The sequence below is a fragment of the Myxine glutinosa genome, chromosome 10 (genome assembly GCF_964187855.1).
Source record: "Myxine glutinosa chromosome 10, kmMyxGlut1.1, whole genome shotgun sequence".
In the NCBI taxonomy this organism is placed as follows: Eukaryota; Metazoa; Chordata; class Myxini; order Myxiniformes; family Myxinidae; genus Myxine; species Myxine glutinosa.
In genome coordinates this window covers 19,624,851-19,641,304 of record NC_136270.1, presented here as the reverse complement: position 1 = coordinate 19,641,304, position 16,454 = coordinate 19,624,851, and the positions used below count along the sequence as shown (strand labels likewise).

Genomic DNA, 16,454 nt, shown 5'->3' with positions numbered 1-16,454 from the left:
ACAATTGTGATATATATTGGAGATTGAAAAATCTTCAAACAATTTATTTGGCTTCAGACAGTGTTGAAATTCACTGATCAATTGGTCTTCATTAAAAATTTCTGAAATTGTATGACGCTGCACTCCAGGAGGAGTATGCCGAAGAAGAAGAGCCCAAGCTCAAGTATGAACGCCTTGGAAATCAGGTGACGGAGATCTTGAAGGAAGATGCAGCGAGCTGTATGATGGTACATGACAAGGTGAGAATCACACATCCTTGTGTAACGTGCAACCAGAGATCTTAATTATTTTATAAACAAATGGGAGAAGCCTTCCATATTTTGTGCAATTTCTTTACAAATCACCCAACTTCATTATATATGCCGATAAGCTCAAGCAGTTGAAACAGAAGTAATGCCATTGTGTTAACAATTATTCACAACACAGATGTCAACAACATGGAAAGCAAATTTTAATCCTAACATAAGCTGATCAATACGGGACTTTCGAAATGACGTATGAAATGCCAACGAGGCCTTTCGCGCATGTGCTGTGTACGTTTTAATGACCCGTTTCTGCTCGTACAGGTACTTTTAACCTGCCACCGCTAGCGCAAAATGTGTAAATGAAATAGTCTTTTAAACATGATTTTTCAGCATTTCAATGAAAGAGTGGAAATTCCAGTATGTTTAACCATAATTAGTGTGTTCCTGGATCCAAATAGGAATCGTGGAAATATAGGAAATACAAGAAGTGTCTGTGGATCAGAGGTGTCGAGTTCCTACCATTTCCTGCCATAAGTTCCTACCATAAGCGAGACACACACATGCACACACCTTCTCCTTTTAGTAATAGATGCAAAATGGAACCAAACAAACAATATATTTATAACAGCCCTCACAGCTCCCTACTTTCCCCAACCCCAACACCATTAATAGTAAAATCAGCAGTTTAAAGGTTCATTTCAAACTGACCCTGTGCATTCACAAGCCCCAGATATGACTGGCCCATCTGTATTCAGAAGTCCCCAAACTAGATATGCTGTCTCCAGCTCCTTCGTTGTGAGGAGGCACACCCCTGCTTTCTCTCAGGTACTTTTCTAAGTACTTTCAGCTTCTTTTAAAAGCTTTGTGAGCCATTTTAAGTAAGAATCCTTACAAACATATGCACGGTAGCACTTCACATGCCCCGAATATCACTATTTCGAGGGGGTTCTGCACATGCACACCGAGCATTCTGGGGTGGATTACGTCATCTTGAAAGTCCCGTATTGCCATCAACATTTGTGAAAACAGTACTGTAAAACATTTGATCAGCGTATGGTAGGATTAAAATTTAATGTACGTTTTTTTTTAATACCCCATAATGTCAAAGTGGGGTTTTTATTAAAATTTTTACAATGTAATAAAAAATGAAAATTTGAAATGTCTTGAGTCAATAAGTATTCAAGCCCTTTGCCATGACAATCCAAATTGAGCTCAGGTGCATCCAATTTCCTTTGATCATCCTTGAAATGTCTCTACAACTTGATTGCAATCCACCTGTGGCCAATTCAATTAATTGGACATGATTTAGAAAGAAACCCACCTTTCCAGATAAGGTCCCACAGTTGACAGTGCATATCAGAGCAGAAACTCTACCATGAATTCAAAGGGCTATCCATAGAACTTTGAGATAGAATTGTGAGGGGACATAGATATGGGGAAGGGTATAAAACAATTTCTAGAATGTTTTAAGTTCCCAAGATCACAGTGAGTTCCGTTATTTGGAAATGGAAAGAAGATGTAACTACCCAGACTCTTCCTAGAGCTAGCGTCCGACCAAACTGAGCAACCGGGCAAGAAGGATCTTGGTCAGGGAGGTGTACCAAGAACCCTATGACCACTCTGGCATAACTACATATTTCCATGGCTAAGATGGCAGCTCCTTGTTTGATATTCATTAATAATCGCCTCCATTGATATGAATGTAATTAGGTCTGAGTTTGGTGCATGATCTGACTTGAAATGCCTGCAAACTACCACGCTGTATGATTAGCATGCCGACTGATCATAATGGCTAAACTTCCTACTGCAAACCTCTTTGGCACCACTGATATATTTTTCATTTACCATGTCAAAAAGCTAAGAAAGTTGCAAAAACGACTATTTTGAAGCTCACCTTCTGGACATAAAAGTATGATCATTGATTTTTGAGCTTTATTTATGTTTAATCCTGAAATTCATTTTGCATCGAACATTATCACAAGGATCAGGCTGCAGAAATGTAGTTTTAAATATTAGAAAAAAAAATTGAATGACTGTAGTTGTCTTTAACTCGCATGCCCTTTTATTTTTGCTCATTTGGCCCACTTTAGATTACCCTCGTTTCCCATCAACCACCATAACCTTCTTGCATCTCTTTTGCTCTTCCCTTCAACAGTTTCTGGCCCTTGGGACTCACTTTGGTAAGGTGGTTATCTTGGACATGGATGGTAACCGAGCCTACGACTTCTCCTCGGTGAGACCACTGCTTATATCGATACAAATATTAAAACCATGTTGGATATGATACACATCCTGATCTTGCACATTCTCTTTTACAAGTTTGTTGGTGGGGTAATTCTGGTAATTGCAAACTTGTTTTTACAAAAACACAGCTCTGCAGTCAGATAATCTTCCTTATTAGTTAGTTAATTTCTCCCGTCCCCATTTTGGGACATTGGGCAAGATTTTTCCTTATTACACATCAAATATTTTTCCTTCCATAGTACAGACTTTTGACTTGTTTTTGTGATGTTAATGGCATCTTACAGGTGTCAAGATAGCCTATAAGTATGCACACACTCCTCTGAGCTGTCTAGCCTAGGATTAAATATTGGCCCAGCTATGAACTGCCATCCTGGTGTTTCACAGACGGGGTGAAGCATCAATGTGTGTGCCGTCCCTCGGATGGACGTTAAACTTTGTCCCGTCTGCCAGCATTAGTAGGTGGACGTCGATGAATGGTCAGTGTCCTTCACAAAGGGTAGGCGAGCCATCACTGGTATCCTGAACAAATTACAAATTCTTTCTGTGACTACGGCTGAGAAGGCAAAGGAAACCCATCAGTATAATCCTTGCCCTGAGGCGGCTTTGACAGCACTAACCCTCCCTTTGGACAGAACACCATAATTAAGGAATGGCATGTTGGAGTAGTACTAGAGTGGTGAATAACAATAGTAATAATAATAGTAACAAGCGTTACGCCTAGGTCCCCCGTCGGTGAAGTGATGCGAGTTGACAAAGTGGAAGACGCAAGGCGGCCATCTTGGATTTTGACGTGGTGACCCAATTTTCAATAGCGTTCTCCCTTATGCGTAGATACACCCACACACCAGATTAGAAGTTAGTAGTTCGTTTATTTTTCAAGATATTTCGCTCACAAGGTTCAGACATATATATGGTGGTGGCCATCTTGGATTTTGATGTGGCGACCCAATTTTCAATAGCGTTCTTCCTTATGCCTAGATACACCCACACACCAGATTAGAAGTTGGTACTTCGCTTATTTTTCAAGATATTCCGCTCACAAGGTTCAGACATATATGGCGTCAGACATACATGGCGGCGGCCATCTTGGATTTTGACGTGGGTTGCACCCACACACCAAATTAGAATTCGGTCCTTCGCTTACGCACGCACGCACGCACGGACGGACACACTGACGGAGGGGAAAACCATAGTCCCCCTTTCGCTCCGCGGTGCGACGGGGGACAATAACTAGAACGACACTCAGTGGAGCGCATACCTCCACCAGGCTGAACAGTTTATGTTTTGTATCCCACTGATAGGCCAGATCTGGATTCGGTCCTGAACCAAAATCTAATCAGCTTACTCTTGTCACCAAACCAACTCATCCTCCAGGTTTAGTCATAACTCGTCCACAACTTTTTTTAATATCATGTTATATATCGCTTTTCGCCCGATCTCTCAATGGTGAAGAAGCACTTAAAAAATTAAATAAATCCTGTATCGGAATCCATATTCAGATCTTCACACCAAAATGGAATCTATTTGGTCTTGTCACACACCCAACCAGTCCACCAAGTTTCGTCCAAATTCGTCCATAACTTTTTGAGATATCTTGTTCACAGACAAACAGGGGTGAAAACATAATCTCCATCCACCTTTGGTGGCGGAGGTAATAATATGCTCTCATACCTTTCTGGAGGGCATCTGATCAGGTGTCTACAATTGTTGTGAACATTCTCATCGTTGAGAATGGACCCTGGCAAGTTCACTACTGCACCACAAGCTACCCAAGTCAGATCACAAATGTGGAAGTTAGGCAAGGTATCATCACATAATTCCATGCTCTTTTTGAAACGAATTGTGGGAAGGAATCTTCAGCATCCACAAGTGAATACTGTAATTCCAGGAAATTCAGTATAATGAAGAGTCGGCTTCATGTAGCATCTGAAGGACAGCGGACTCGATGCAACGCCTCAGCTGTGATCTGCATTAGTGGACCATTAATGGGTACAATGAGTAAGATTTCTAAAATGTATTGTTGTGGATATGAGAATTGTGTTTTTTTATTGTGTAGTAAATGGTAAAATATCACCCTCCTTCCTCCAGTTGTGTATAAAGGTCAAAAGGGCGTCCCTTAGTTAGGTCATATACAATCGCGTTAGCCAATCATAGATTTCCTGCTTGTTGGTAGTTTATTTCCTTATTCTATGTAGGTTAAGGCTGTGTCTTCCATTAATTGACACTCCATTGCACCGAATTCAAATAGATAGATCCCCTTTTTCAAATTCTCCCAAAGCCCCATTCCCAAAGCCTCGATTGCCAACTGCATTCGCCGCCATTGCCCATGTGCTCCAACTCGGACAAGAAGGGCGTGGCCCGCCCATCGTCATCAAGAGGTGGAGCCAAGAAGCCCCTACGACCAACCAATAATGAGTGGGTATGGCTCAAGAGGGCGGGGTTATAAAACCCGTTGCATCAGCCCCCACCGAGAGTTGCGCCAGAGACGGCAGATGACAAGAGACGAGCCCTCAGAGAGAGACGGGAGACGCGTCCTGAGGTGAGCCAGAGAAGCAGCTTTGAACCACCGCAGCTTTGAAATCCACCACCACCAGCTTGGAGCCACGCAGCTTTGACTCCGCCAGGGTGCTCGTATCGCGGCAGCCCGCACGACCGCAGCTAGGGCGTTGACGGCGGCTGCTGGACGTGCCGATCGAGGAAGGGCGGCGGCTGCTGACTCCCGGGCCGACCGTGCTCCGGTTCGAGCGGAGCGTTCCTCTCCTTCCAGTCCTTCCATTCCTGCCTGCAATTTCCCCATTCGTGTGAGTTTGCTCGTAGTCTGTTTTGTGTGTCTTGTCCTGGGGTATTAATTAAGACTGAATAGGTAAGCTAGAGTTTCACTGTGTCCTTCTGGTCAGTCCCTCTTTCTGCCTTTATTTTATTATCCTTCCTTCTCCTTGGTTTCTTTTGGTTGTAAATAGTAATAAATCATATTCGTATTTCCTACCTCTTGTCTTCTTCTTCTTCACATCCGTCGTCTTTGTCTTTCCCAAATTGAATACCTGTGGCACGATTTGGCCAACGTTCAGAATCGGGTTAGTCTTTGTTAACGGTTCGTGCTGCGGTTGCTAAACACCGCTCGGCAAATTAACATCTGTCCGCGGCACGAACGGGGCTGTGCACCGGCCTTTCCGGGGTCGCGGTACGGCACCAGGGACCACGTCGGTCAGTTATAGAAGAGGGGATTAATCCCCCCTCTAAGGGGATCCGAGGCCGACGTTGGGTTCCGCAACAGTATGTAGCATCTTACATTAGCCATCTTGGAAAAATCCAGTTTGGAAGAATATCACATCTATCTATAATGCCAGTAATCTCTGTGTGTGTGTCTGTCTGTGTGTTTGTCTGTGACCGCTGTTTCTCGACAACCACGGGTCCGATATACTTGAAACTTGCCAGGTATATTGCTGGGGACCCGAGGATGTGCCTTTTCAAGGTTTCATATTAATCGGACAATTACTTACCGAGATATGTCCAAAAAACGCTTCAACCAATCAGAGAGCAGCGAGCTATCACGTGTGCCGAACCGTTAATGCAATGCAAGCGTTAATGCGTTAATGCAAGGCTTTTCGTTTTTTTCCCTCTTCTCTTTCTACTTTTCCTTGCGATTAAATTGCAAACAGCCAAAATACGTTGGCGCTAATTGAATAATTGGCCATTAACACTAAAATAATCGTAACTGCGATATGCCAACTTCCGGACAGTGCAGCCTTCCATGTTGTTGTTGTTTGCAGCAGCTGTTTGCAGCAAGGGAAGGCTTTTCTTTTTTTCCCTCTTCTCTTTCTACTTTTCCTTGCGATTAAATTGCAAAAAGCCAAAATACGTTGGCGATAATTGAATAATTGGGCATTATGTTTTACAACTAATAAAAACGAATTTGCGATTCATTCGCTTTCCTGCGCGTTTGTGTACGCGATGGCGATTTCTTTACCAAACTCCGGAAGCCGTTCGCTTTGGACCGAACCATTGCATGTAAATAGAGGGGGGGGGATTGTCACCACACGCAAGCCGTTCGCTTTGGACCAAACCATTTCATGTAAATAGGGGGGGGGATATAATTTTAGATATATATATCGTACGGGCATGCCCTAGTTCCTTAAATGTGGCACAACAGATGATTTATGAAAGCAAATTGGATTCTTTAATTTGTTGCTGCTACAAAAGTCCTTTTGTTGTCGCAGCACATGGTAACGGTGAACCAGATAAGCTTGGATGATGGAGCCGAGTTCATGGCAAGTTGCTCAGATGACGGAAAGGTCGGTATCATGAAATTCCATTTTTACATTTTGTAAAAAAAAATGCATCGACCCTCTCATAGATTCCAGTGCTATTGATGCAAATGTACATTTTGTGGAAATTTAAAGCAGATTTTTTTTTTTTAATGGAGATGTATTATCACATAGTTGTGTGTACTGACGGACATCTTATTATAATAGAGCAAACGTATATGGTTCGCTACGTATGTATGTATGTTTATATGCGACGAAAACGTCTTCTTGTTCAAATATAATTACCATTACCACCCTCGTAATTAACCCTCTTAATTGCGTTAATACTGCTGAGACCCCTCAGACCTTTGATGACCCTTTAATTCCCACAAGTCCCTTCAGACCACCAAGACCCCTGAATACCCAAAATACCCTGAAGACCCCCAAAGACCCCAAGGACCCAAAATACCCTTCAAGGCCCTGAGGCTCAAAAAGACCCTGAATATCCAAAGACCCAAAACACCCCAAAGACCCAAAACACCCTGAAGACCTAAAACACCCCGAAGACCCAAAACACCCCGAAGACCCAAAACACCTTGAGACCCAAAATACCCCGAAGACCAAAAAGACCCCGAAGACCAAAAAGACCCAAAAGACAATGAAGACCCAAAATATCCCGAAGACCAAAAATACCCGGAAGACCCAAAAAGACCCAAACACCCTTAAAGACCAAGAAGAACCAAAATAACCTTAAGACCCAAAAGCCCCTGAAGACCCCGAAGACCCAAAAGACACCGAAGACCCCTAAGACCCAAAAGCCTCTGAGGACACCAAAGACCCAAAACACCCCGAAGACCCAAAACACCCCGAAGACCCAAAACACCCCGAAGACCAAAAATACCCTGAAGACCCAAAACACCTCAAAGACCCAAAATACCCTTCAAGGCCCAGAGGATCGAAAAGATCCTGAAGACCCAAATGGCCCTGAAGACCCAAAACACCATGAAACCCAAAAGACACCAAAATGGTCAAAGATGCCTACCCCTCTGAAACGACGTGTGGTGAGGCGCGCCGAGTCATGCTAGTCCGTTTAATAAGTAAACATGTTTGAGCTTTAACAATGAAAACATGTATGTGCCAATGAAGATATTCTCTGGTTTAAGTTATGCAGATAATTATTTTACATAAGACAGGTTGCCATTCCCTCAAAAATGGAAAGGTACTGCATCAATTTATCTGGCAAATTCCCATGTTACTCACACGCATAACCCACCATGAAGCACCTGGAGGTGGACAACTGCACTCTGTAGGTCATGTTAACGAAGATGCTTTTCTTACCTTTGTTTGTATTTAATTGCTTTTAGAATCTGCTTCTGTAAATAAATAGTGTTATGTAAGAAATTGATTGATTGGTTAAAACTAAAGGGACAACCATTTCGGTCTTTGGGACTCATAAGCTTGTAGCTGGTTTCAAATGACCAAAAAGAGACCCAAAAACAACTAAAGGGACAGCCATTTCGGTCTTTGGGACTCATAAGCTTGTAGCTGGTTTGAGGTGACCAAAAAGAGACCCAAAAACTATTGCTTGTATTTGAGAAATACTGCAATGTTACATTTAAGGTTATATTAAGGTATATGAGCAATATCTGTGCTGATGAGACAGGATGTGAAGTCCATCACCTGTCCTGCTTTACAATGTTGTTTTTCCCTTCTTGTTTATCCCAGGTTTTTATCCATGGGTTGTACACCACCGAACATAACACAAGTTGTTGTTTTGATGCCCCTATCAAAGTGAGTTATATATTGGCTTGCTATTGTCTTTATTATTGGACTTGAAAGGTTATCCTTTTGGTTACCAAGTCTCCTGAAGAAAATAAAAGTTATGATTTCACATCGTCGATGTTGTTCTTACGATAACACGATGTAGTGCATGAAGAGGACAGGCTGACAGGATGGCCTAGAGGTATGCGCACTCAGCTCCGAGCTGTCCATCCTGGGTTTGAATCTCGGCCCAGCTATAAACGGTCCTCTCCGTTGTTTCACAGGCACAGTGATTCATCAGTGTGTGCCGTCCCACTGATGGATGTTAAACTGAGTATCCTGTCTGCCAGCATGAGTTGGTGGCCGTTAAAGATCACTCGGTGTCCTTCACGAAGAGTAGGCAAGCTATCACAGATGGCAACTCTGGCTAAATTCCAAATTCCTGCCCAGACGACTTAGTCGAGCATCAGTCCTGGCCAACCAGTTCGTGAAAAGCCTGGGCAAAAAACTTCCCCCGGCCATCCCAACAAGAAGGTGGGAATAATTGGGACCGTTAAAAAAGCAGTGGATTAAGTAAGAGATCAATAATACAGAGCTGTTTGTTATTTTGTATATTACATGACTGAAACAGTGTGTTAGTTGTTTCTTATTTTATGTTACTCAATCAGTTTTTTCTTTTTTTGTTGTTTTTTGTATACTGAATCGAGGCTCGTGAAAGAGCTAACATTTATTTCACAAACAAATCAACCAGACAAACAAAATATATAAAAAGAGGGAGCGGAAGACAAGATGGGGAGAGAAGGGGAAGCACACAAACATAACATTTGAGAGCAGGGAGATGTGTGGGAGGGAGAGGGCTTGGGGGGAGGAGGCGTGGGAAGGGGGGGGGGGTGGGAGAAGTATAAAACACAAGGACACCAAGGACTTCCCGGACAGAAGTTGGTATTTCAAAAAGGTGGATTTGGGGTGAAATTAGCGGGGGTAGAAAAGATCAAGGTTTTGGATGGGGGTAGATAAGAGATGGTGGTGAACAGCTGTTTTAAAGACCTGGAGGGTGGAGTGGGATTGAAGAGAGTGAGGGAGTTTGTTCCAGAGGCGGGAGAAAAGAGGAATGAAGGAGTGAAGGTGAGCAGAGAGTCTTGATTTTGGCAGTTTAACCATAAGAGGGTTGCAGGCAGATCTTGTGCGACCTGTAGGAATATTTGGGGCACAGAGCCCAGAGAGAGCTGGGGGGGCAAGGCCAGAGGGGAGTCGGTAGAAGACGGAAAGACCACCAACCTGCCTGCGGTGAGTGAGTGAAAGGCCCTTGGAGTTAGCTTCATCGCGGGAGATTCCAATGATTCTGAACGCTTTGGTTTCAACAGCGTGAAGACGAGCTAGGTGTGAGGCAGGAGCACCAGCCCAGAGGGGAGAGCAGTATTCCATTGAGCTGCGGATGAAAGCCTTGTATGTGGTGAGGAGCTCATGTGTGCCAAGGAAGGACTTCGCATGACGGAGGATGCCCAGTCGGCGACTGGCTTTGGAGGCCAGATTTGAAATGTGGTTTTCCCAGGAAAGATCATTTCATAATTTGTAGTTTAAAACTAAATGAATAAAAACCAAACCAACAGTGACCGTTGATCCTCACATGCTCCATCCAACCGGCTCCACATTTTTATGGGCAATTGTTCAATCTGAGATACCTCATGAGCCACACCCACATTGTCAACAAGGAGTTGGTCTCCCAAGCTTTTCAGCAAAAAGGTGTCAAGTAGTTATTTTGATGCAGTTACCTTACAGATACTCAAAACCGCACACTACTAACTAGAACGGCACTCAGGAGAGAGCATATCTCCGCCAGGTGAACAGTTTACGTTTTGTATCCTAGAGTAGACCAGAAAATCACATTACAGAATCGCATTTAATCAAAATCATCCATCCACAACTTTTTGAGATATCCTGCTTTGTATCGTTCTCTTATGAACACCTCGTTAATCATCTTCAAAAAGGGTATTATAACACACTCAAACACCCAGTTTTCATCATTGCAAACTGTTGGAGGTCCAGGTGTATGCATGCAATGTTCGGGGCCACTAGGTTTCATGGTTTTGGAGTTATGGTGGAGACGGACGGACGGACATTGCCTGTTATTATTATAGATTATTGCGCTACTTCTCTTTTATGATGTATTATTGTGATACTTCTCTATTAGGATGTATTTTTGTGATACTTCTCGATTAGGATGTATTATTGTGATACTACTCTATTGAACTTGCTTAGGTAATTAATATGAACCAACTACTTCTCCCATCACATTATTCTTCCTTGTTTTTTTTTTGTTTTTTTTTTTTTCCACATTTTTATTTCAGGCTGTGGCTCTGCAGCCCCTATTTGGGAAAAACCAAGCAAAGCAGTTCGTTACAGGTAGTGACAAGGTAATGAGTTTTTCCTACTGATGAATCTTTCTTCCATGTGCTTGGGGCATTGATCTCCAGAACCTCAGGTACAATCTTATAAGAGCCCTACCTGCTTAGTTCATATGTTTGCTTCTGATTTATTTTTCAGCTGGCATGACATTGAAAGTGTGATTTGAGATGTAAGAACGTGCACAGTTTTTTTCTTTAATCAAACTAAAATGCTTTTCCACGCTATTTCTCATTGTAGAGCAATTCCTTGTATTGTGATATTTTTAGTGAGTTATAGTGCGGCACAAGCTTTCCACGCTCTTGTGATATCAGATTTATACTGTACATGTGTTTTTTTTCTTTTCTTGGAGATTTAGAGGCTAATTGTTGCTTATTTTACTGTGACACCTTCTTGAGGTTGTTTGATTTGTGTACCCAGCTGCTGCTTTGTGAGCGTGCCTGGCATGGGAGGCAAAAGATGTTGACACTGCACCAGGGTGAGGGTACGATCAGCACCATCAAGTGGAGGACTGACCTCATTGCCTGGGCTAACAGCAAGGTGTGTCTAGCTAAGAAAAGCCATTGTCACATTGGTCATCATATTGACTACAAGCTGGGTTAACCGAACTGTTATTTAGACTTCACTAACGCATCAAGAAGATTGTTGTTTACAGCTGTAGAAAAAATTTACTTGGGAGTGCAACGCGGCAACAATGAGCCAAATGGACTCATTCCCTTCATTAAGGTTGTACAGGATCGTGCAAGCACTCGTTACATTCGGTGTAGACCCACGGAGAATCTGGAACCTTTGCATATTAATTTTTACTGGAAGCACCTGCTCCCTACGGTAGTGACCAGGGTGGGTATGTTGTCTTTATTTTAACATGTAATTCAAAATACCTCTCCAAAATACCTCTTGTTGCGAAATTCAAAACACCTCACTGCAATGGAAAATGTGAGGACAGCAATACTGTACTGGGTGTGGATTTGTAATACCCTCTTCCACCTGGAGTTGGTGCTACATGATACACATTTACATGGATAATTCCTCCCCCTCCCCCCTGGCAAAAATTAAAACACCCCTATGCACTAATTGGGGTCATGCTGATCCCAGGTAGCAAGTCTGCATGTAATCAGCTTCCAACTGTAGGAGTAGCAGTGCAACACACACACCGGTCCATGAATTATAGTAAGGATCTGCATACAGAAAATAGACATTTAAATGCAATGTATGAAATTCCCGACCTTCAAACATGGAGGCGAAGCTGTGAATTGGCGAACCATATTGCACATTCTCGCATGCAACTGAACCGACTGTCATTATTCAAGCGAACATTGAATGTGTCGAAGAACACATTTTGAAGAATCGCCAGATTATTACAATATGATTTTCAGGAGAGGTTTCCACGTGTTCATATGAAAGCTTCAAACTGGTCAACCTGTTAAAATTAAATGTTACCCTTTTATTACTGCCACCTCCGTATGCCATGATTTCTTCATTTCATTCACTATGGATCTCATTAATGCCGGCCACTGTCAAAGTTATGTCTCCTTCTTTGCTTTCTTGTTTTACCAAATATACTTACTTCCTTGACTGGTCCTCCATGTTCTATCTGTGCAGGGTGTGATGATGTATGACATGACTCTGCGTCGGCGCATCACTACAGTCGTGCGGGACAGCACGGATCTACGTGAAGAGATGTACCCTTGCAGCTTATGTTGGAGCGATGACCTCACTCTACTCATTGGTTGGGCTCACTCTGTCAAGGTGCGCAACAGACGTTATGTCAAGCATCGTGCTTGAAGATCAACGGTTTAGTATTCATTGCTTACATTAAATATATGTCAGATTTGTGCCATTTGACAGATATGTCTGTTTTATTTATTTATATATTTCATATTCTCCAATGTCTGTTTTTTATCAGATCTGCATTGTGAAGGAACGAGCCCGTTCTGAACCTCGTGATTTGCCGGGTCGCTATGTTGAGATAGGTAAAGTCAGATCCTCAACCCACATAATTTGAACATCCTGGTCTTGGTTACTTTGGTCATTTCTTCATCAGGGAATGAGCAGCAACACAGGGAAGACTTTAAATGTTTAAACTGGTAATAGTCACTGTTGGCCAGATCCAGGTTGTAAGAGGGTGATGTGGATCAGGGAGGTGGGAGAGGGTCACAGAAGTGATCAAAACTGTTCCAAGCCACTGTCTCGGATGGTAGTCGATGCAAATCGTCCTTGTCAACAGGTGCATTTCTGTGACAGAGGACTGCATCTTTGGTCAACATCCCTCAGTGTTTGTCCTTGATGGCTTGTCACAATTTTTCATGAGGTCAGCATACAGATTGACAATACAGTATACCTCACAAAAACACAAACGCAGGTTGCCTGTGGCCCATCAGTTTAAGTCCCTCATTCTCCACTACATTTTAAAATTATTTTTATTATTATTTATTTCCTTATTTTTGTTCCATTTCTGCTTTTTGTTCTGAGGAACGACAGACGCGCTCTTTATTGTGAGGCAGTTGCAGGTGAAGTACATGGAGAAGAGGAAGAAGTTGTTTCTTGGGTTTGTTGATCTGGAGAAAGCATTCGATAGGGTTCCACGCAAAGTATTGACATGGGCATTGAGGAAGTTAGGAGTGGAGGAATGGTTGATCAGAGTAGTGATGGTAATGTACAAAAGAGCGTGGCCAGCTGAAAGGACGAAGGACAGGAACAGAGGTGAGTTTGAGGTGAAGGTGGGAGTGCATCAGGGGTCGGTACTAAGTCCACTACTATTTGTAGCTGTGATGGAGGTGCTGGCTCAGAACGTAAAGGAGGGTTTACCGTGGGAGTTGTTGTATGCAGATGATCTGGTGTTGATTGCGGAAAGTATGGATGGACTGAAGGAAAAGATGAACAAGTGGAAGGAATGTATGGAGACAAAAGGTCTGAAGGTGAATATCAGAAAGACGAAGGTGATGGCAAGTGGTAAAGCATGTGGTGAGGTGGAAAGAACTGGGAAGTGGCCATGTGCTGTGTGCAGGAAGGGTGTCGGAGTGAACTCCATTCAATGTACAATGTGCGCTGAGTGGGTTCATCAAAAATGCAGTGGTCTGAGAGGGTCATTAACCAGTGCGGCAGCTACATTCAAATGTAAGGTGTGCATAGAGGGAGCTGCAGATGGAGGAAATGTTGAGTTGGATCTTGGAGACGGCGTGAAGCTGGAAGGTGTGAAAACATTTTGCTACCTCGGAGACATGCTGAATGGAGAAGGTGGATGAGACTCGGCAACGGTTGCTAGAGTGAGATGTGCATGGAAGAAGTTTCGGGAACTGAGTGGCGTGCTGATGAGGAGGGGAGTGTCGTTGAAGCTGAAGGGAAAGGTGTATGCTGCATGTGTGAGACGTGTTATGATTTATGAGAGCGAGACATAGGTAATGAATGTAGAGCAGCAACGAAGGCTGGAAAGGGTGGAAATGCGAATGGTTCGGTGGATGTGTGGAGTATCGTTGAGAGAGAGGAAGACAAATGATGAATTGCGAAAGATGATGGGAATAGAGCCTCTGATTGATGCTGTGAAGAGGAACAGGTTGAGATGGTTTGGTCATGTGTTGAGGAAGGATTAAAGTGACTGGTTGAGAAGAGTGATGGAAATGAATGGAGAAGGAAGTAGAGGACGGGGAAGACCGAGAAAGACTTGGTTAAAGATGGTGGAAGAAGAAATGCAGGCAAGGGGGTTAACAAGGAGAGATGCAGAAAATAGGGCAAAATGGAGAAGATTGTCACGGGGACCGCAAGGCTAACCCCCACTCTAGCGGGGAAAATGGCCTTAAAATGCATGTTGTTGTTGTTGTTGTTGTTCCATTTCTGCTTTTTCCCCAGTTTTCTTTTCCACTTTGTCCCTGTATCCAGCTTGTTACCTTTGCCACCCAAGGTGGACAGATGTTATGTTTTCACCCCTGTCTGTCTGTTTGTGAACAGAATATCTGAAAAAGCTATTGATGGATTCAGACAAAATTTGGTTTGTGGTGTGACAAGGACGAATTGATTCAATTTTGGTGAAGATCCGAATATGGATCCAGATGCGATAATTTTTTAATCTTTGAAGTGATTCTTCACCATTGAGAGATGGGGCCAAAAACGATATATAGCACGATATTTCAAAAAGTTATGGACGGATTATGACAAAACTAGGTGGACGAGTTGGTGAGGCAGGATATTCTTTATTCATATTATATACAAAAAATATACTGTTCAGCCTGGTGGAGATATTCGCTCTGCAGTGTTCTGTTCTAGTTCACCTGCGGTGTCCTCATTCCCCTCCCCTTGCTCTCATACTTCCCTATGCCCTTTCATCCTCCAGATCTCCCTCTGTTTTGCCCCTCTACTCTGCTGTTGGTGTGTTCCCACTCCCCCCTTTCCATTGTTCTTTTCATTCTGTTGTCCTGGTCCGTTCTGTGTTCTAGCTCCTCCACGAGCCCTGACTGGGTAAACAACAAGAGAGGGGGATGGGGGCGTCTGCTGACGGCCAACAAGCACCCCGTGTTTCTCGGTTTGTGAGGCATATTGGCAATCAGTAAGATACCCTTGGCATCCTCGAAAATCTCGGCCATTACTGGTTAAGGGTTGGGTATGACGTTGATGGGGTGGCGGTGATCCGTGGATAATAAAATTTTTGATAGTGCAGTTCGTGGAGCTGAGTTTCGTTGTTAGCGCAGGGTAGGTGAGTTGCTGCAGTGCATATCTGTTGTTGATGATTATTCGTCATGTCAGACCTGTCCTTTGTCACCCTTGGCCACAGCGGTGTTGCCTTACAACCTTATGATGTGTGTCTTTTCTGTGTGGATGAGAAGTTGTCTTGTTTGCAAGTACTGTGCAGAAATTGCTGTTTGTGACATATTCTTCTCAAGAGGTGTCTACAAGCATTCGATTGTAAAATGGCCTCTCAAGCAAGTTGTTTCCTTGTGTTGCTTCTTTCACTCATCAATGCCAACCAAGATCTGTCCTTGGTGGTGGATGTTGAAGTTGTCAATACTAAGTACATTTTGTATATCTGCCTTTTGTAGTGCTTCTTCCAAACGTCCTCTTTCTCAAATCTTCTGAAGGATGTATTAGAGCAGTTATTTGTTATCGGCAATCAATTTAAAATGTCCTGATATTCCCAATGGTCCTATAGTGGTGATATGCATGGCTCTGGCTGACGCTCCTGCTTGACGAGATACCATTGTATCTGGTCACTCTGTCCTGGGTGATGATTCGAATAACTAAATCAAGCTGCTGCCTTGCCAGTTGATGATGGAATTCTGTCAATTTGATTACAATTTTCCAAATGTTTGTACATAAATATTTGCATGGTCTGAGCTTCCATTATTGTATTCCATCCTTGATTCATTGCCACCTGGTATGTACGAAGGTATTCTTTTGGTTTCATGTTGGGCCATGAGATGCTTTATCAACCTGTATTTTTTTAAAATGCATTTTCATGTTCTTAATTTTTAGAGAAAAATGCAGTTGCTATTATCTCTTCTGTTGCATACATCTCCAAAAGTGTGTGTGTGTGTGTGTGTGTGTGTGTGTGTGTATGTGCGTGTGT

At 43.0% G+C, this 16,454-nt stretch overlaps 1 protein-coding gene across 3 annotated transcripts in view; it reads left to right on the top strand.

The window, feature by feature from the left end:
* Nucleotides 1-16,454, top strand: part of VPS41 (VPS41 subunit of HOPS complex) — an 88,638-nt gene that overhangs the window by 6,871 nt on the left and 65,313 nt on the right. For all 3 annotated transcript variants that reach the window (XR_013624679.1, XM_068127328.2, XM_068127330.2), the window contains exons 3-10: nucleotides 129-239; nucleotides 2,401-2,478; nucleotides 6,707-6,781; nucleotides 8,459-8,524; nucleotides 10,843-10,908; nucleotides 11,318-11,437; nucleotides 12,500-12,646; nucleotides 12,804-12,870. Coding sequence is in view for 2 of the 3 variants with exons in the window: in XM_068127328.2 (XP_067983429.2) it covers nucleotides 129-239; nucleotides 2,401-2,478; nucleotides 6,707-6,781; nucleotides 8,459-8,524; nucleotides 10,843-10,908; nucleotides 11,318-11,437; nucleotides 12,500-12,646; nucleotides 12,804-12,870 (730 nt within the window). In the remaining variant the exon portion in view is untranslated. The remainder of the gene's footprint in view (nucleotides 1-128; nucleotides 240-2,400; nucleotides 2,479-6,706; nucleotides 6,782-8,458; nucleotides 8,525-10,842; nucleotides 10,909-11,317; nucleotides 11,438-12,499; nucleotides 12,647-12,803; nucleotides 12,871-16,454) is intronic.